Genomic DNA, 19,645 nt, shown 5'->3' with positions numbered 1-19,645 from the left:
CTGATTCCTTGTGTGGCAATAACTCATTCTAAATAATTGAGAGTCATATCTACCCAAAGGCTTAAGTGGCCTACCCTTTGATGGAGAAAGTCTTTTGTTGAAGGCTTACTAGGTGTCAGGCACATAGTCAGTGTTTTATGTGCATTCTATTATTTAAACTTCACCTAGGAGGCTGATTCTCTTTTTATTCCCATATTATACGTAAGGAAACTTATGGATAGTGACCTACTCAAGGTCTCACAGCTAGGAGGTGGAACAGAGTATGGCTTCAAAGTGAACCTGTCCCCTACACCATGCTACACCTTTTCTCACTGAGGAGGGCTATGAGAGTGGGTTCAAAATCTGGGCCTCAGTAAGTAGTTAATGAAAGAAAAATCTGGTCCTCAGATCACCTAGGAGCTTGTTGGAAATGTAAGTTCAGAGACCCAACCCCAGACCTCCAGAGACAGACTCCAGGGGTCCTGGGCCCTGGGAATCAGCATGTTAACAGGTCCCCTGAGATTTCAGACCCTCTGGACAAAGCCAAAGGTGGAAGAGTGCATAGAACCAGGGTACATCCCCCTTCCCCCAACAACCATGGGACCTCCTTGTCCTAGCCAGGTCAGGTGACCCAGAGAGGCGGGAGGATGTCTGTGGCTCTGAGTTGCAGCCAGTGAGAAGAAGCCTCACTGCGTCCCCTCTTGCCCAGCAGAATTTTCCCAGAATGAGAGCTGGCTGATGCCTGTGGCTCCCACAAGCTGCTCCAATCCAGGGAGAGAGAGATGTCTTGTCGCCAAGGAGGCCGCAGGGTGGCAGGGCCAGAACAGAGCCATGGACAGGCTCACTTAGTGTCTAGTCCACCTCCCCTGCCTCTCTCGCCCAGCACAGGGCTCATGTCCCAGCCATGTCGCTGGCCTTTGGGGCAAAAGGATGATCCTCTCCTCCAAAATAAGCTCATTTATGAATTGCCTGCTTAATCATTTTGGAGCTTGGAAACTGGAAGTTTTCCGGGACAGTGAGCTCTGCTTGAAAGAAGGGGTGACAGAAGCTTTACAGCCTTGCTGTACCCCTACAAATTCCAACAAGACCTCTGAGGTTAATTGGATGTTTGGGGAAAATGATTTCTCCCGTTTAAAGCAGGGACCAGTTGATTTTATTCCCTTAGTCAGATGTAACCAAGTTTCAAAAATCAGGCTTATAGTCTCTTTTTCTTATATCAAACTCACATAGTCCTTGGTATATTTAGGAAACTCAGCAGGAAGTAGGACCACACACATTGTATGCTAAACTCTGTATTTCTCAAGGATACGTTTGGTGCTTATTTATGCAGACTCTGTAAGAATATGTAAGCTGGTAAAAGGAGTTGCTTCTGAGACAGGAAACCAGGGATAGGGGGCCAGGGTGCAGCATTCCTTGTCACTGCTTATTCCTTGGTACTGCTTGCAGATTTAGTCCTGTTCATGTACTACTTGAACAAAGAAGCAATGTAAGGGAAAACAAAGCAAAACAAACAAAAATGGTCACCATGGATACAGGTAAAATGGTGCCTCTCTGCTGGACTCCTCTGCAAGTCTTTAGTTGTAGAAAGATAACAAAATCCTCCAGTCCCTGCCAGCCAGCTGGGCGTTTGTCCTACCAAGTTCCCCAAGGAGCCCAAATAGTGGCCTTGGTGACGAATACAACGTGGTGAATGTCACAATAGGGGTATGGCATACGTTTGGGTGGGGCCAGGGGCTCTTAGCTCAGGCTTTGGGATGGGCTGAGCCGAAGTCCAGAAGAAGGGAGAATTTGGGGCACTTGGGGAAGGGGCCATTCTGCTGGGCATAAAGTGCACTGTGGGACAAAGGTAAGGCTGACATGACAGGCCAGGTAACAGCGACCTGGGTGGGTGCCTAAACACCTAAACTCCAGGTGGTGACAGAAGCTCCTGAAGGATTTAAAAGAAGGGTGTGGGAATGGGGTAGGCTGTGGTCAGATTGGAATTTCAAAGGATGACACTGGTGCTTACTGGGCTGGCTGGGTTGGAGGACTATTTGGAGGCAGGGAGACCAGTGGGAGTGGTCTTTATTCTTTGTCCCTGCCAGATGTGATGGTGACCTGGCTTCACACAGGAGGGCCAGGTTCCTAAAGCAGTTCATTGCCCAAATCATGGGTGTAGTTGAGGCCTTGGTGTTGTTGGTGTTTCTGGTCATTTCTGGCGGAACAGGACGCCCTCAGGGAGATGGAAAGCCACTGTTCCTCCTCCTGTGGCCTCTCTCGGAGGTTGAGCAGTGTCAGTGACAGCTAATGGGGCTCTAGCTCAGGACATGAAGGTCCCCAGTTTCCTTTCAGGCAATGCCAGGGAGGTTTGAGACTAAACGAGAAAATGGAAGATATTCCTCCCAATTTGGCTCAAGCGGGATTAGATTCAAGTTGAAAAATGAAAGCGGCTGGGCCAGGCTTGTTTCCCAAGCGCCGGGAACAGTTCATACCTGTTAGAGCTGCTTTATTTAGAGGCAAGAAATGGTTAATCGGGTGGCACCTTTATATGTAGGTGCGACTGGCTTTTTTTTTCTTGTTTGAAGAGAAAGTTTTTTTGCTGTTGGTTAAGAACCTTGAAGATTGAAGCTTAAATTCAACTGGAAAGTGGTCGCTGACATCCAAGGCCTGCAGAGAGAAAAGGGAGATAGCTTTGGGAATTAGGAGACACTCTCATTTTAGTGATGAACAAATTCAGGCTCAGGGAGGCCCAGGACGAAATGCCCAAGCCACCCAGCAGAGTATGCACTGGAGCATTGTCCCTGGACAAGTTCAGTCAGAAATTTGGGCAGGTCCTCAAGTTACAGAATCATAGGCTTTGAGACTCAAGGTCCAGTGGCCCAGTGTCTTATCTCCAGTGGTGGCCTGAACCCCTACTCAGTGACACCAACCCATCTTCCCAGGGCGGTGGCACAAAAAGACAAGATGACAGCCATACCTCCTCTTCAGTCAGCCTGTAAGCTTTCTGGAAGTCAAAGGTGCTGTTTGATTTGGGAACGACAGAGCTGACAATCTCTTGTCCTCTAAGCACAATCCTGGGGGAGAGGGAAGATAGTCACGTTAATCCACCCTGTTGATTTCTGAGATCAGTCCAGGCTTCCTGTTTGAATGGACTAAGCAAACTGGCCCTTTCATGTGGTGTTCAGGAGTCCAGGCCTGGTTTTAGCTTGTGTTAGGGCTCAGGGAAGGCCACCCCAAAATATGCCACAATGGCATATTGATTATTTTGAATTAAAGTTACTTAAAATGAACAGCCAATGCAGGAAGAATGCTCTGACTTTTCTTTCTGGCTCCCTGAAAGCAGGAAATAGATCTTCCCTGTGAAAGGTGCAGTCTCCCTGCCTTTGGAGGTAGAAGAAAGGACAGATACCCTTATCTGCAAAGATAGGGAATTCAGGGCAAGAAGCCTGTATAAACAAACCTTGTTACCTCTTTAATTTACTACCCCAAGCGCAGATTCTGTTTAGATTCTTCACTAATTGAGGGCCCCAAACCTGAGTTCCTTTTCCTGTCAGTTGTTCACAAATTTATTGTTTCTTCATCTAAAAAGTATAAAAGCTGCCAACTTTGAACACTTCTTAGGTTCCATTTCTCTGAGACCTCCATGTGCACAAGATTTGTTTCTTTTTCTCCTGTTAATCAGTCTGTGTCAATTTTATGATTAGTCCAGACACAAGAACTCAAGAGGGGTTGGGGGAAGTTTTTCCTCCCACTGACAGTGTGAGCCTCAGGACAGTGCCTACCACTGGGAAACAGGCTCAGCCCTGCTGTGGCCTGTGGCAGCAGGACAGTGTCCTCTGGCAGGTAGCCCTGGCAGTAGAAGAGACATGGACATCACAGCAGATAGCAGTGGCTTGTGTACTAAAAATATGGTTCCATTTGCAGTTATTTTCACTTTTTCTGATTCAGTTATGGAGAAAGGTTCAGGTTTATCTTTAACGCCTCCCTAAGCTCCCATTTTGACCGAGAGAGAGCATTCTGCAGGCAAGAGAATTAAGGCACAACTTCACATTGTTCAGTTTTCACTGGGTTTATTTTTACCATTGTTTTTGATTTATGGCAAATAATGCTGTTTTCTTACCTTAGTATTGTGAGATTTTCTTTAAAAATTAATTTATATCAGAAATGGATGGATTTAAAGACAAATATAGAGAAAAACCATATTCCAGTTGCTTTGCAGCAGTGACAAAAAATGGGAACATTGTGGTTAAATGAGTTTGGGAAACGGACTCAGTGTATCCCAAGTGTGGGGTGCAATTGGGTCTACATGGCCCCAACTGTCTGGCCAAAGAATGGTGACATGAGACAGACTGCTAGCTCGTGACCATCCACTGAGCTTTCCCTGATTCCAGCCGGCTGATTTGGTTTCCTTTGTTTGCCACCAACGCCACCTGGTTAACTTTGAACTCAACTCCATAAGTAAACTCTTCACATTCAGTTGGAGATTTCAGTTGAAGCCATCCTTTCAGACCCAGAGAGTCAAGAACAGCATAGTTAGGGCTCCCCCATTTCAGACTTCTAGTTATGTGTGTGGGCAAGTCTCCTGATCACACTCAGCTCCCCCAGCACTCAGCACATGGAAGTTGTGCAATAAATATTTGCACATAGAACAAAGACTGGAATTAAGACCATTTTATCTTACTCCTCCTATTTAATGTTTATATGCTTTTTTATAGACCATAAAAGATACATGATGTTATGGAAAACATAGAAAATTCAGAGCAAGAAAATAAGAAATGTCAAAAAAGAACACTGTGATCCCGCCATCCTTTGGCGTGCAAGTGTGGAAAACCAAGGTCCCTTTAGTAAACACCTTTTTTAACCTATTGCCCCACTCCACCTAATCCATCTTTCTCTGTAAGTCACTGTTCTGCTCCATTTCTTTTGATCGCATCCCTCTCCTTTGCCAAGAATGAAGAATGGAGCTGCAGAAGGGACTTGCCCTGCCCAAGGCCACACAGCTGGCATGTGCAAGTGGGTGAGTGGCCATCTCCAGCCAGCTTTGCTACAGCCCCTCAAAATGGGAGGGAAGGGGCAGGCACCTGGGAAGCTCAGTCTCCTGTAACTTCCCACCTTGATTCTGCTTTCCCTGGTACTAGGGCTGTTTCCACTTTGGGGAGTGATGATGTCTGCAAAGGACGCCCCAGCCCTGAAGGCTCCACAAGGAACAAAGGAGGTCATGGGATGGAAATGAAAATCAGAACTCAAAACTAGAGAAATGAGAGCTGTCCTCTTGCAGATGGCAATCTCACGCTTCCTCAGCAGCAGGCTGAGCTTGAGGATCAGTGGCTACTCGTGGAAACAGAGCTCCTAGGAACTTCCCTGCCTGTGGTCTCCTCTGTGGCTGTGCAAATCGTGAACATTCACATGCTTTAGTTCCCCCCAGCCCCTCCCTCCTGACTTAAGGAGCAAAATTGAAAGCTGATTGAAAACCCCCAGAGAGATTTTACAAATACCAGAGAACACTATTATTTGAATGTAAACATTTGCATTTAGAAATGTGTAGCAAAAGCACTAGAAGTGTAAATTTCTCTGCACTAACTGGTCTAATTTTTAGACTCTTACCCTGAGGAAATCATAAATATATGCCCAAAGCCCATGCTTAGAATGTTTGTTTCAGCAGTGCTTTTAGTAGCAAACCCTTGATAATAACCTAATGCCCAGAGATAGGGGATTGAATGAATAAATAATAGTATGACTTTGTGATGGACTCAAGAGCCATTGAATGTACTGAGCACTTACCGTAAGGCAGACATTGTGTTAGAAGTTATACATGTTACTCTAGTTCTCATTGTTTACCCAAGAGTGAGGCACTATTACAGTCTACCTTTTACAAGGAAGGAAACAGATGCAGAGAGCTTAAGTCTTTTGGTCCCCGACATATTAAGTGGTAGGATCTGAACCCAGGCCTGTCTGACACCAAAGCCTGCACTTGCTACTGCTGAGCTGCAGTGCTCAGGGCCACCTATATGGCCATGCAGTTTGTATGTTGCACAAAGTACCCAGTGGAGGGCCCTAAATTCTAATTGGCTCAGTTCTCCAAGTCAAGAGCTTCATGTGCCCAGAGGGAGCCGCCTGTTCAAATGCACGCCAAGCACTATATGGGCCAACAGTGATCTGGCAGATGCTTCCTACCTGTCATATGCACAGTTTGTGCTCTCCTTGACCGTGGTGTCCTCTTGGTCCCCAATCAGCCAAATGAACCTGGGGTCAGTCCTTAGCCGGATGTTCTTCCAGGCTTTCTTGGGGACGTAGCTGCAGCCAGCATTGAAGTCACCCATGAAAATGAAATTCTGAAGGACAAGATTCAAAACCATCACCTGTAGGCATTGCTGTCTAATGCTTTGACTCAGAACTGCCAGCAATGACTCCACTTCCCACATCCAGTAAACAGTGGGTTCTGTTGTGGGCTGAATTCTGTTCCCCCAAATTCATACGTTCTAACCCCCCAGCACCTCAGAATGTGACTGTATTTGCAGATGACCTTTAAAGAGCTGATTCAGGTAAAATGAGGTTATATGGGTGGCCTCTAATCCCATGTGCCACGTGTCCTCATAAAAAGATATTAGGACACAGACACACACACAGGGAAGACCAAGGAGAGGGGCCTCAGAAGAACCAAACCCTGCTGCCACCTTCATCTCAAACATCCAGCTCCAGAACCGTGAGGATATAAATTTCTGCCGTTTAAGCCACCTCGTTTTTAGTACTTTGTTAAGGCAGCCCTATCAAACAGGGTCCTAGTTTCTTTTCGCTTTTTAAAAGAAGAGGTCACAGTTCAAAACTGAGTCACAGTTCTGCTGAATATTTGACAGGTGAGTATGACAAGGAAGGATGTTTTTAATGGGAAGTAGAGTGTTTGCTGTGGCTGCTCCTTCCTGTCCTTAGTCACCAAGTCTCTCTAATTCGGCACGCCAATTTAGGTGGGGATAAAAGAGTCTGGCTGATTTATTCCCTCACATCTTTTGTCTCTGGCTTAAACTCCTGTAGGGGATAAACGTGTGAATGAGTCAACAACTTTTGTTTCCAAGCAGGAAAAATGAACAGGGTGGTGTATTTGACTCCTTTGACCCTGCTCTTTCTCTCCTGTTGTGTTGAAGTTGGGAACTTGCTCCCATGGAAAGTTTGCCTATTGTGGAAGTGGGAAGAGTCTTAAAAGGAGGGGGTGACAGAGTGCGCTGTCCACCATCAGAACCGGTCTTAGAAGTGTTTTTCCCTGCAGGGCTCTTGGAACAGAATTGTAATATTTCTCAGTCTGGAGGAAACACAGATTTCCTGGTTTGTGCTATTGTTTGGGGCTGTTGCTGACTTTAGAGTTTTCTTCAAAAACATTTTACTTTGACCTTGGGTATCATGGTTTTCCCTGAGATTGCTGGACACGGTTGAGGACAGGATGTCATCCTTAACCCGAGTATCCACCAGCTTCTATTAATATAGGCGTGATTTATGGAGCATTCACAGTGTACCAGGCCCAGCGTTAAGTATTTTTATAAAGTTTAATTTAAATCTCACAATAAACACTAGGAGGTAGAAGGGACCTTTGACGCCTCTGGAAACAGGATAGAGGGATCTAGTGACCTGTTCAAGGCTACTCAGCTTGGACGTTCAAGTAGTGAAGTCAAGAGCTGAATCCCAGTCAGCCTTACTGAAGGCCCCTCAGCACAAGAATTTCCCCTCTTGTTCATTTTTGTGCCACTCATGCCCCCCCCCCAGTACCTGGCATTTAACAGATGCTCAGTAAATTCTTGCTGAATGAATGAATGGAATTTATAGTTTTAGGAACAATGAAAAACACCCTTTGTGTGCTCCATGTCCCAGCTCTGTGTTCACACCTTACTTGACTAATATTGCACTTTGAGCAGCAGAACTGAGGAGGAGGAAGGGAGATCACTGGAGTCATATCTCAAAAGGAGAGAGAGGAATGAGGAAGAGCCCTCTGGAGCACTTCTATTTCACCAGGAGCTTTCGCAGACCCTCACAGCCACAGGAGGTAGCACTCCTGTTTTCCAGATGAGGAAATAGTTGATGCCAAGAGAGATGGTGGATGTATTCCCCTTCTGTGAGAGTAGCACCCCTCATTTCTTTGGAAAACTATCTCCCTCCTCCACTTTAGTCCATGAGGTTGGGGTGGAACTGACAGAGACTTAACCAGTCAGAGCATCTCAACCAGCTGATCACAGTGCTTGGTTCAGGGATGGACATATGACCCAATCAGAGCCAACCCCAGGGTATTTATGGCATTGTGGAAAAGAAAACTTGTCACTTGGTCTGGAAGCTGCTGGTAGCTATCTTGCCATCCCAAAGGTGGAAGCAGCCTGAGAAAGGAGTCCACTCAGAGGAAAGGAGGGCCAAGAGATGGAGAGAGAAAGAGAGACAAGATAAGCCCAGATTACTTTACCTGAGCTCTGGATCCAGCTGTGCCTGAACCAGTACGTTAGTCTTCCCTTTCATGAGCTAGTTGGAGATTCTGTCACTTGAAACTTAAAGACTCCTGACCTCTCTGTCTCACTGTTCTCAACTTCAAAGTAGAATGATCAAAGTAGTTCTCTCAAGGGGTTCTTGGGAGGATGAAATAAACTTGTCCATGTCTAGCCTCAGCATGGTGCCCAGCACCAGCTATTCATTTGCTCAGTGAATTTTGGCCGCCATTATTAGTGGAGCAGTGTAGGAGTTCCCAAGACCCACATGGGCGGTACCCAGGCAGATTAGCAAAGAGGATATTTAGGGCCGAGGAAAGGCCTAAAATGAAGCTGTAAAGTGGTGGTGGTCTGTGCCTGACCTCCCTTCGGAGTCGCTCGTCCTTCTCAGGGTCCCTCTCAGGGGCCAGATTCTGCCCCCACTAGCTGGGAATTCAGCAGACACAGAGGGTCATTACCTCTGCCTTCCAGTGACGTTTCACATCCATATAGACATCGGCCAGTTCATCAATCTCCTTAACGGATGTCTCAGGGGTGGTGTGCAAGGGGACAATCACGAAGTCCTTGACAGCTGAGGAACAGGAAAGAGGCAGAGGTCACACATTTCCTCTGTTGAGGTTCCATAAACATTGCTTGAGGGGAACAAGGCTGTCTCCTTAGAAGGCATGGACTGTGTCATCTCAGACCCCCTCATTACCGGGGGGCCTAGCCAGTGGCTGAGATTTGAATGATCTTGGGGTCATTAGGCCGCTATTTCCAGCACACGAAAGCCTCTTTTCTCCCACTCGCCCTTCATGGCTAAGAGAAAGCTAGTAGACAGTGTTCCTTGCTGGCATTGTGGGTGTTTTTATTTTCTCATTAAAAAAAACCCTGTATTTTCTATTTTTGAAAATAATAAGCCTGTTTGGCATTTGTGCTAAGAAAAAAAGTTTTTTCTAATTAAAAAAAAAAAATTGAGCCTTGTCAGTTTATACTCCTTTTGTAATCAGGAAAAAAAAAAAAAAAAAAAACTGAAGAAGTCATTTAAAAAAGAAAGTGGTTCTTTCTAGAGTGTCTGTCTGAAAACCTCCCCCATCAGGAGGGACTGAGAGAGCCTGAGCTAGGGGATGTGGGCGACCCTGGCATTCTGAATGCCTCCTCCTTGGGCTTTCTCTCATTCTGGGCCTGGGTCCCCACTCCTACTCAGCAGCTGGGGGCTGTTGGGTGGTCACTTCTCAGTCCCACAGTGGGGACTGGCAGCCTGTCTCCAGGACCCCACCCTGGTTCAGCAGCCTGTCTCTCACTTTCCCCCTCACTCCTCTCCACTCCCGAACCTCTTTTTGGTCCCCTAAATACCCCAACTCCTTTCCCACCTCTGAGATGTGTGTTCATCGTGCCCTCCCTCTGGAATGCCCTTCCCCCAACCGTCTGTGACTGACTTCCTCAGGTTTCAGCCCACTGTCACTTCCAAGGAACCATCTCTGGTGGCCCATCTAAGGTGGGCCCCTTATCCAACTATCCAGTGAACCCTGCTTACGGCTTTCACGCTCTGAAACTACCTGCTTTACTTCTTTGTTTGGCTCACCTGAACCTAAGCTCTATGAGGGCAGGCTTGTCTGTCTTGTTCACCCTCTTGGCTCTAGTACCTAGCACCACATTGGCGGTGCTCAGAAATGTTTGTTGATTGAATACATGAATGAAGGAAGGAAGGAAAGAAAAGATGGATGAATGGCTATCCCTTCATCTTTAATCCCAAACAGAGAGGACATAAAGAGCTTTCCTTATACAAGAGAGGACTCCAAATGAGGCACAGCTGGGGTGCCATCCCAGCGGGGTGGCTGTGGGGGCAGGCAGGGAAGGGGGAAAGCTCCCAGTAAACAGGTTTGTTCAGCAGTTCACTGAGGCTGAAGACTCCTTGGAGAAGAGATAATCATTTAGGGGAAAGGGGACTCTCCTAACACTGCCCATGTCAGCCAAATGTGAATCGTATGCATGACAAAGATTACTGAACATGGTCTCTGAAAGGCATTTCTTGACCTCAGTAGCCCCCAGTCCTTCTTGTTTTTTATTTCCTACTGGGAATTTCCCACCATTCTCCCATGTTTGTTTTTCTGAAATACTCTGCCCCTCAGCTAATTAGCCTTCTACAGAAATAGTTAGCTTCATAGTTCAAGATATTAATATTTGTGTAGTATAGATGTAACTGCTCTTACATACAGCTCTGCATACATTCATTTGGTAATTATCTGTCTCTCCTATTACAATGTAACTTCACAAGGGTAGGGACCTTGTCTCTCTCATCTCATGCCCAGAGCCTGGCATGTAGTGGGTACTGAAAAAGCATTTGATTCTATATAGTTCCAATCTACAAGTCAAATTAATCCTTGACTTTCATTGAGTATTTCATGGTGGTTAAGAGTGTGGGCTCCCGAGATGGCAGCTTGGGTTACAGCCCTGGCTTATCCACTTCAGTCGTTGATGAACTTGGATAAGTGACTCCACCTTTTTGAACCTCAATTTCCTCCAGTGTAAACTGGACATAATCCTAGTTCCTACCTTGTAGGGTGTTGCAGAGATTATAGGAACCTGGCACTAATAAGGGATCAATAATTGTTAGTGATTGATACAAGCACTATTGTTGTCAGAGCTCAGGGTGCAATTGTTTGGATTTTTTCCTCTACCCTCAGTCTGTGGAGAAACTTGCTCTGTGGTTACTGGAGGGAGAGTGCGACTCTGGGTTGGGGGTCCACCTTTGCTAGCCATTGCTCGGGTTTTTCAAATAAAGGAATAGCTGTACTTGATTAGGACTAAAGGAGTTCTGTAAATAATTTCCATCAGCCTAAATGCTCCAAAGAGAGTAAAGTTATTGATTCCAGAAAGTGGGTTCTGGGCTGAGGAAGTCTTGAGTCATGGCATTCTGAGAAGCCAGTCTGGTGTCAACAAACTATACTTGCATCCTCTACATTAAATATTATGTTTTTTCAAGCCTAGTTCCTCTCTACAGATGCTGCATAAACCCCGGGATCACAACTCACACACAGGGCGGCTGCCCATTCATAGAATCGCTGGGAAGATGATGGGTGCGAGGGGTCTGTGGATCTCACCAGTGTAGGGTGACTGGAACCAGACCACAAAGGGCTCCCTGGAAAATACATCTGTGTCTCCATCCTGATAGTCGTGGTAGAGGTAGCTGTCCTTCACAGACACTAGCTTTTCCCTGGAAGAAAAAAAGGAAGCCCTCTCAGATGAGTTGGCTTTCTTCTTACTTCTTTCAAGAAGCTGAGATGTAGGGTCCCACAGCTTTGTTGGCCTCCTGTGCAGGCTCAAGGCTGAAAGGGGTCTCTTGCCTGAGAACAAGGCTCAGTCAGTTCTTCTCAATGGACAGGGCCTTCCGGGAGCTGAAGATCTGAGCAGTACTAGTTATCCGGGGAACCTCACGAGTTAAAGGTCAATCTTAAAACAGATTACTAGTAGGAAGAAAACAAGAATATGAAGTCCCAGAGCCCGCCACGCTGGGCAACTTAGGTTTCCATCCCTAGCCAGGACTTGACCGTGAAGAATAGGAAACTCTTGACCTTCCTGACCAGGTGGTCACTAAGTCAGCCAACAGAGTTGTTTTAAAGCGTTCATGCTTTGCATCAGCCCCAATTTTGACAGCAATTATTTTGATCAATATTGGGAACCGGTTAGAGATCCAGATTTGGTTTTAAAGAAAAGATACGCGTTTTGATTCTATTCACAGTCATAACTGATAAGTGAGCCATTTTCTAGGAAGCATAATTTATACTTACTTGTAGAGAAAGGCATATTGTTCTTTATATGTATTTCTTCCAAGCCGAGAGCTAATCACATAGTTGTATGTTATGCTTCTTCTTGAATTTCTAGGGAACATAAAGATTTGACATTGCATCTTAAGAGTAAACATTCCTCTACTGCATAGGTTCCCCTCCCTCCAGTCCGCCTCCATATCTCCAATGGCATCATGTCAAAGGGCTACTGTTCATCATAACCTTTGAGTCTTATAAGAAGGGCCACCATTGACTGGGAATGTGATATCTGGCAGGATCTTTACAGCCATTATTTCTTATCTTTATAAGGTGGGTACTAGTGTTACCCACTCTTTAGAGTTTGCAAGTACAAAGCTGGGATTTGAACTCAGACCCTACTCATCCCCCAAACACACCTGCATTGGCTTGCTTTTATGGGAGACCATTGAAACTGTAAAAGATTCAGGCCACAATCAGCCCCAAACCCCATTCTGGCCCATGGCTGGGCTGCACGTCATACTTCCTGGTGGAGTAAACCTCATCAGGTCACCCTGTCCCCGCACCACTGCGGAGCGTTTATCATGTACAGGATTCCTTGTTACGTTTTTGTTGGGCATTCTCTCTTGCTCCAAAAATCCCCAGGCATTTTCTCATGAGTCCTGAAACTGTGTTTCCAAATCAGCTATTGTTTCTGTCCTGGAGGCTGAGGACACAGCCATGAAGTTCCACTAATCCTACTCCTCACCTTTATCAAAGAAACTGGACTCTCAGGTGTGTTAGCCAAACCTGCTGAGTACTCTACCCTGGGCAGAGCCTGACGCGATTTTACCATGCTGCCTATGAAAAGATCTGGGGCATGGCTAAGCTATGGCATATTCTCAGGTTCAGTTGGAAAAAAGCAGAGGGGTCTTTAGGGGCCAACTTAGACCCTACGGAAATTCCTGGGAATCATATTCTAAGGCAGATCAGGCCACGGGGGCCCCAGGAGTGGGAACTTCTTCTGGGCTTCTAGTTTGGGAAGGCTGGCCCTGTTTTGAATCTAGCCTGCCAAATCCTGGGTTGGCAGACTGCTTGCAGTGACTCAGCTGTGAGGTGACTAAGGCCCCTCCTGTCTTACAGGGAATTAGGGGACAAACAGGCCTGGCTCAGCCTGGAGTCCATGGCACAGTCTAGGGAGATTGGAGAGAACCAAGACCACTCTGGGTGGGAGGACTTAAACCAGACCAACTGTGGGCAGGTGCCTGGAGCCTCCCTGTCCTCTCAGTCCCCCACACTTCTGAAAACTGGCTGGGGCCACTCCAAGGAAGGCTGAGGAGGCTCAGAATAGACCACTGGCTTTGGAGTCAGACACAACCCAGGTGCAAAGGTAGGTTTGGCCATTTACTGGCTGGGTGACCTTAGGCAGATTCCCCCTCTCTGTGCCTCAGTTCCATCAGCTATAAAAGAGGTAATAATGGTACCTACTCTACAGAATTGTTGTGAGGAGTAAATGAATGACTCATGTAAATTGATTAACAGGATGCCTGGCATCTATGGTATAGTTAGGGTGTCAACAGTAGCTGTTACTGTGGCCCTTTGGACCATCACCTCCATTACAGTTCCCTTTCTTTTACTAGTAATGGACATCCCCAGCACTCAGTGACCACTGTACATGCCTGGCACAGCTCAACCACTTACACACACAATTTAATTTAATTATCACCACACCCTAGGAAGATGGGTTCTATTATTAGCTCCATTTATAGACAGCAAATGAGGTACAAAGAGATTCAGTAACTTGCCCAAGGTCATGGCAGAGCCAGAATCCAAACCCAGATAATCTGAGCTGAGCGTTGGTGCCTAACCTCTGGGCTGCACTCCCTCTGTCACTGTGGAGAGCAGACCCAGAAACAGAAGACCTGCAAGGCTAAAAAGGTGACCCTCAGCTGCCAGCCCACATTTTCAGATGAGCAACTGAGACCTGAGAGGGGTGGTGGGGTCAGCCCAAGGGGCTCTCTGTGCAAAGGAGAGCGCCAAGGCTGTTCTACCCAGGCCTAAGAAGGCTGGATTGACCATTTATTTCTAAAAAACAACAGGAGTTTTCCTATTTATAAAAGTGTAATAATGGCCAGATATCACTGTTTATTCAGTCTGAGTGGGAGATACATGGCTGTTTGTTACCATTTCCTCTGTGCTTTTAAGTTTGTTTAAAATATTTCATGAGAAAAGGGAAGAGGAAGTGTAATATCCTCGTTGTAGAAAATTTGGAAAATACAGAAAAAATGTAGAAGAAATCACATTAAATTCCTTGTAAATTTGTACTCTGATGTAGCCACTGTCCACATTTTGTTTCACTGCCTTTGAATCTTTTATGCTTTTTGTTTTGGTTTGCTTTTCTACATAATTGAATTCTTTGGTACATATTGTATACTCTATTGTTTAATTTTATATCTACGAAAGAAAGGTTACATTAGAAGTTTTTAAAAATTAGGGTGCCTCAGAATAAGTAGACAGGGACCCCAAATTTGCATTTTTAACTCACTCTGGGGTGATTATTCTTTGAGATAGACTAGAAATCATAAATGTAACCTGATATAATTTTAAACTATTTTGAGGACATGAATTTAAAAATTTTCAATTTGTAAAATCAATTCAGACTTTTTGTAAAGTATTCAGATCATACAGAGTATATAAAATAAAAAGCAAACGTTCCCCATTTCTTCACAACCCCTTCCGCAGTGGTCCTCCTCTCATACCCACCCCCACCGCACAGAAGTAACCACTGTTAACAGTTTGAGCACATCCTTCCTGTCTTTCTTTTATACCCACGCAAACTCAAGTACGCCCTTATTCCTATGTAATGTAGTGTGATCACTGAAATGGGCTCTTTTACCTACAGTTTTGAACTTGTGTATTTTGATACACTGCAGCTGTCTTTCCATGCTGGAATATTTAGCTCTAACCTATTCTGTAGTAAATAGGACTGTTAATGGCTACAAAATATTCCATCCTTTGGGTATATCATGATTTCACATTTGCACTCAGTCTTTTCTTGGTAACAGTACTTCTCAGCTCAGCTTCTAGTCTCTTTCTTTCATTTCTCTCTGTCCTGACTCCTCACCTGTTTCCCTCTTTCACTTTATCATATTAAAACCAGCTGGTTGAAAGTTCTTGGGACCATGGTTAATAGAGTCAGAAGTCTGGCAGTGTTGTCCACGTGACCTGGTGGTCTGGGCCAGTGCTAGCTCTCACACTAGTTTCAGTTCCCTGGGAGTTTTTGGATGCCCCTGCTCTTGGCTGTGAGCCGGCAGAGGGTCCAGGCCCCTGTCCTTACCCGTTCAGCCTCTCCTTCAGCTCGGGGCAGATCCTGTTGTTGTTGTCCTTGATTTCCATCAGGAGCATGATGTCACAGCGTTTGATGACCTGCAGAGAGGGAGTTCCCGGCCATGTGAGGCCACTTACTACAAATAATGAAAACTTTATTGGGCACTTACCATGTTTTAAGTTGGATGCTTTGTTAAAGTAATTAATTTCTTTGAAACAAATGATGGACTCCCTGATGTAATTACTACTGTTGTGTCCATTTTAAAGACAAAGAGCCTGAGGTTCTGAGATACTATCTAAAGTCACCCAGCTAAAGTGGTCCAGGCAGAATGTGACCTTGGCAACCCAGGTCCAGAGCCCACTGTCACAACCTCTTGGTTTTGGTTGAATAATTACATAATAATAATAATAAATTTTTACGAAGTCCTTAGTAAGTGAAAGGTACCAAGCTGGATACTGCAGAAAAAAAGAGGTATAATTATGATGATAAGTGTAAGAGCTAACATTTGTTGTGAGTCTACTCTAAGCCTCATCAACCCTATGAGACTATGATTTTTAGTCCATTAAGCGTAGAAGGAAACCAAGCTTGGAGTGATTGAGTAACTAGTTTAAAGTCACATTGCCGATATAGGCGGTAGAGCCAGGACTTGAACTGAGGTGTACTGGACTGCACCAGACTAAACTGTTAAACTACGGTCCGGCCCTCAAAGAATCACTATCAGTGAGAGAGCTGAGTGGGAAGAACTAGCTACAATAAAAGGCAAATAAAATTTGTGCTGAATAAAAGCCAGAGCTGTGGGTGTGTTGAGGAATAATTGATCACATCAGCCCTGAGAATCAGGAAAGTCTCCACAGAGAACAGGCCCTGAGAGGTGAGAAGGAGCTCAGTGGGTAAAGGATGCAGGAGAGTCTCCTTCAGGATGAGCAGTAACCTGGAGCCCAGGGTGCAGACCAAGCCGACACCCACTAGAGACCACAGGGATCTTTCTGTGTAGTGGGTTTCAGTGGGCTTAGTGCCACGGAATTTGTCGGTCAAGGTTAATTTTATCTTCTCACACAGCCTCTAAAGACGTGGAGAGGAGGACTATGCTACTGGTCTTTTTTCCAGAACACATACACGTTCCAGTTTCCTCTCCAAGGAGGGCTTTGTGGAGAGAGCCACCAGCACTGGCTTGTATAGCCTTTAAGAAGTCCTGGGGGCTGGGGATGCACCTGTGTAGTGTCGGAGGAGGAAGGCTGTCCGAGTCTGGATCCTCCTATCAGTCGGCTTGCAATCGATGGGTCTGCTGCTCACCCGGCCAGTCCTAAGACATTGGTCACTTACCACTGTCAGACCTGTCTGGAAGGCATTTTAGAATATGAATCAAAAGCCTTTAAAAATGCATTTATCCTTTGGTCTAATTTTCCCACTTTTAGGAATGTCTTCCGTTGTAAAAGGGTACCTATTACTTGGCACCTTGGTTTCCTCGTCTGTGAATTAGGATAATGATTCCCTCACAGTGTTGCTGGAGAACAAATGGATACTTCGTGCCAGCCATATAGGAGGCACACAACAAATTACTAGTAGTAGTAGTACTTGTGTAGATCAAAGAGGAAGATGCATTACAACAAAAACATTGGAAACAATCTAAGCGTCCCCAAAGAGGAAAACATTCAATGAAACATGTTGCAAACACAGAGTAAAGCATTATCCAGCATTAAAAGTCATGTTTTAAAAGAATATTAAAAACACGTGAAATACTTCTCATATAAAAACAGAATGCAAAACTGGGTATGGGTGTCTCTATGCTGCAAAATAGATGTAGATTTATGTATTTATTTTTGCATAGAAAAATGCCCATAACAAAGTTACCCAAATGTGAACAACTGTTATCTTCAAGTGATAGGATACTTATTTATGTTTCTGTATTTTCATGATAGTCCATAATGACTATTTTAATTTAATAAAATTAATTTATAAATTATAAGTTTATAATTGAAAAATTATACCTCTGTAATTAAAAAATTTAAAGTGTTATTTTAAAAAAGAAAACTGCTTGATGAGGAAGGAATTGTGGTTGAGGAGATGATGGCCAATATTTAAGACATGGCAGGGGTGATCATAGTTTATTTAACACAATTTAATTGAGTTGTCTTATATAAAGTGCCCGGCCAACACAGTGTCTAGCAGTGCGGGCTTAGTGGAAACTTCGTAACTGTTAGCTCTTATTGTCGACCCATCACATTTTCACAGTAACCCTGTGATGCCAACCAGGTTGTGTAAGGTCCATCTTACAGAAAGGCCCTGGAGGCTCAGGGAGGAGAAGGAACTTTGGGAACTGGCTCTCTGGCTGCCAGGTAGAATATGAAGCCAGGATTCCTGGTGTTCCCACCAGAACCTGGTGCCTCTGGGGTTTTCTAAAGTAATAACACCCAGAGTCCTGGGAAAGGTTTCGGCTCCAGTATCAAAAGTAAATTAACCTGCAGGATAAAGAGAGTCAGTTGACTCCAGAAGAATGTGAACAGAGTCCTAAGACATTGGTCATATTACCCAAGGAAAGGCTTATCTAAGTGGAGAGAAAAATCAGAATTGGGAAAAATGTTTGGTGGCTTGAGGTGGGGTCGGGGGAGAAGGAGGAAGAAAAGAAGAGGGGTAGGGAGAGAAGACTACCTTTGCCTAAGAGACTAACATCAGTTACATTCCTCCCAAGTTTCTTAAAGTCTGAAAGTTATAGAGAGAGCATGAGGGGTGCCCAGTGATCCTTCCGACAGGGATGGGGGCTCACCTTCACAATGACATCCATGGCGTTACAGTTTGCCTTCTTGGATTCCCCAAAGGACCTCACATTGAAGGAGCAGATCCTCAGGGCCAGGGCACTGTGGATGGAGAGGAGGAGCAGCAGCAGGGACGCCAGCAGCTGAGCCATCCTGGATGCCTCTGGCTTCAGGGCTTGGAGAGAGGACAGCAGTGTCTGGAGAGCAGGCTCCCTGCCACCTCCTCAGGAGTGGCTGACTTGTAAAGCCTGCAGATAACAGGAATGACTGGATTCCTTGTTGCTACTTTCACTTCTCTGAGGAACTGAAGATCATGGGGTTTTATTCCCCAAGGAAATGAAGGAAATGAGCTAGTTTTTTAGGAGCGCTTGTTTTTGTCACTCTGGTGAGGAAACTGGTCAGTTTAATCTAGGCACTAACCTCTGCAAAGTTGCTCTTAACCAGCCGGAAGCCAGCTGTGACATCTGGTCATCCTCCTGTGGTTGCGTACCATGTACCTTTTCCTGAAAATGGGTGAACTCGGAAGTGGTCCACCCCAGAGGGCATCTGGGGTGATGGAGCCTTCTGAAGGGAGGACAAGGAAGCAGGGGGCAGTGGGAAATTCTGCCAAGCTTTCTGCCATCACTGGGATTTGACAGCTAGCTGTCCCTGGACACACCCAGATTCCAGCTCACTAAGTACCCTAATGGGCATAATTAAGGTCAAGTCTAGTTTGAATTCCATAGTTTTTTAGGCAAGTTTTACTGTGTATAATTTAACACACGAAATACTAGCAGTGTGTTGCTAGGAAAAGCAACTGCTTGTCTGCTGATGGGTCAGTCAAATATCCGTGGACGTAAAGGGCAAAAAGGCAGTTAAGCCCCTGGAGAGAGCCATGCTTCAACCTGATATTATTTAATGTACGTGAGAGTTGTGTGGCCTTGAAAAAGGAAGGTTTTGCAAGAATTGTAGGATTTCAGTCCAAGTAAAATGGCTTTTAGAGATTTGGGCAGGAGGACAGGAAGATCTGAAAGGCAAAAGAAATTCAAAATCCAATCAAGTTATAAACCTGGGCAGGATTTGCAAACTTCGGCAAGGAAATTCTGTGAAGAGGGGAGGTAATGTGAATAACTTGAAGCCAGCGTTAGGATCTTTGGACCACCCCCTCTTGAAGTGATGGGCGTGTGGCCATAGCCACGGGGAAAAGCGTGCAAATATCACCAGCATACATCCGTCAGCATCCTGGCAAGACTCTCTGGCTAAGCACCAGTGGCAGGCATTCTAAGGAGATAATCCCAAATAGTACATGGAAGGAAATAATGGTTTCCTGAGCTTGGGGGGATATGAATCTCCCTGCTGTCCATAGCCCAGGCCTCAAGCCTGGTTAAATCTGGTGAAAGCTGGTAGTGATTGTATTCCCTGGTGAGTGGGTGTCTTCTAACCAGAGGA

At 45.4% G+C, this 19,645-nt stretch overlaps 1 protein-coding gene across 1 annotated transcript; it reads right to left on the bottom strand.

Moving 5' to 3' along the window:
* Positions 1 to 1,255: 1,255 nt before the first annotated feature.
* Positions 1,256 to 18,604, bottom strand: DNASE1L3 (deoxyribonuclease 1L3). The gene is made up of 8 exons (XM_010968324.3): positions 18,229 to 18,604; positions 15,474 to 15,562; positions 12,185 to 12,274; positions 11,498 to 11,610; positions 8,873 to 8,985; positions 6,133 to 6,290; positions 2,936 to 3,032; positions 1,256 to 2,625 (listed from the first exon to the last, which is right to left on the bottom strand). The coding sequence occupies exons 1-8, from the start codon at positions 18,367 to 18,369 to the stop codon at positions 2,503 to 2,505; spliced, it is 924 nt and encodes a 307-aa protein (XP_010966626.1). The 5' UTR covers positions 18,370 to 18,604; the 3' UTR covers positions 1,256 to 2,502.
* Between the last annotated feature and the right edge of the window lie 1,041 nt (positions 18,605 to 19,645).

This window comes from Camelus bactrianus, chromosome 17, assembly GCF_048773025.1.
Source record: "Camelus bactrianus isolate YW-2024 breed Bactrian camel chromosome 17, ASM4877302v1, whole genome shotgun sequence".
NCBI classification, from domain to species: Eukaryota; Metazoa; Chordata; class Mammalia; order Artiodactyla; family Camelidae; genus Camelus; species Camelus bactrianus.
Note: the sequence above shows the minus strand (reverse complement) of the source record. Positions and strands in the feature narration are given on the sequence as shown.

Bases quoted from the DNA above. Each gene is read 5' to 3' on its own strand.
- DNASE1L3 (XM_010968324.3), bottom strand. From the start codon at position 18,369: ATGGCTCAGCTGCTGGCGTCCCTGCTGCTGCTCCTCCTCTCCATCCAC. The intron at 12,275-15,473 runs GTAAGGACAGGG...TATGTTCCCTAG, and splicing joins CTGAAGGAGAGGCTGAACGG to AAATTCAAGAAGAAGCATAA. The intron at 2,626-2,935 runs GTATGGCTGTCA...TTCTCTCTGCAG, and splicing joins ACAGGCTGACTGAAGAGGAG to GCCTTGGATGTCAGCGACCA.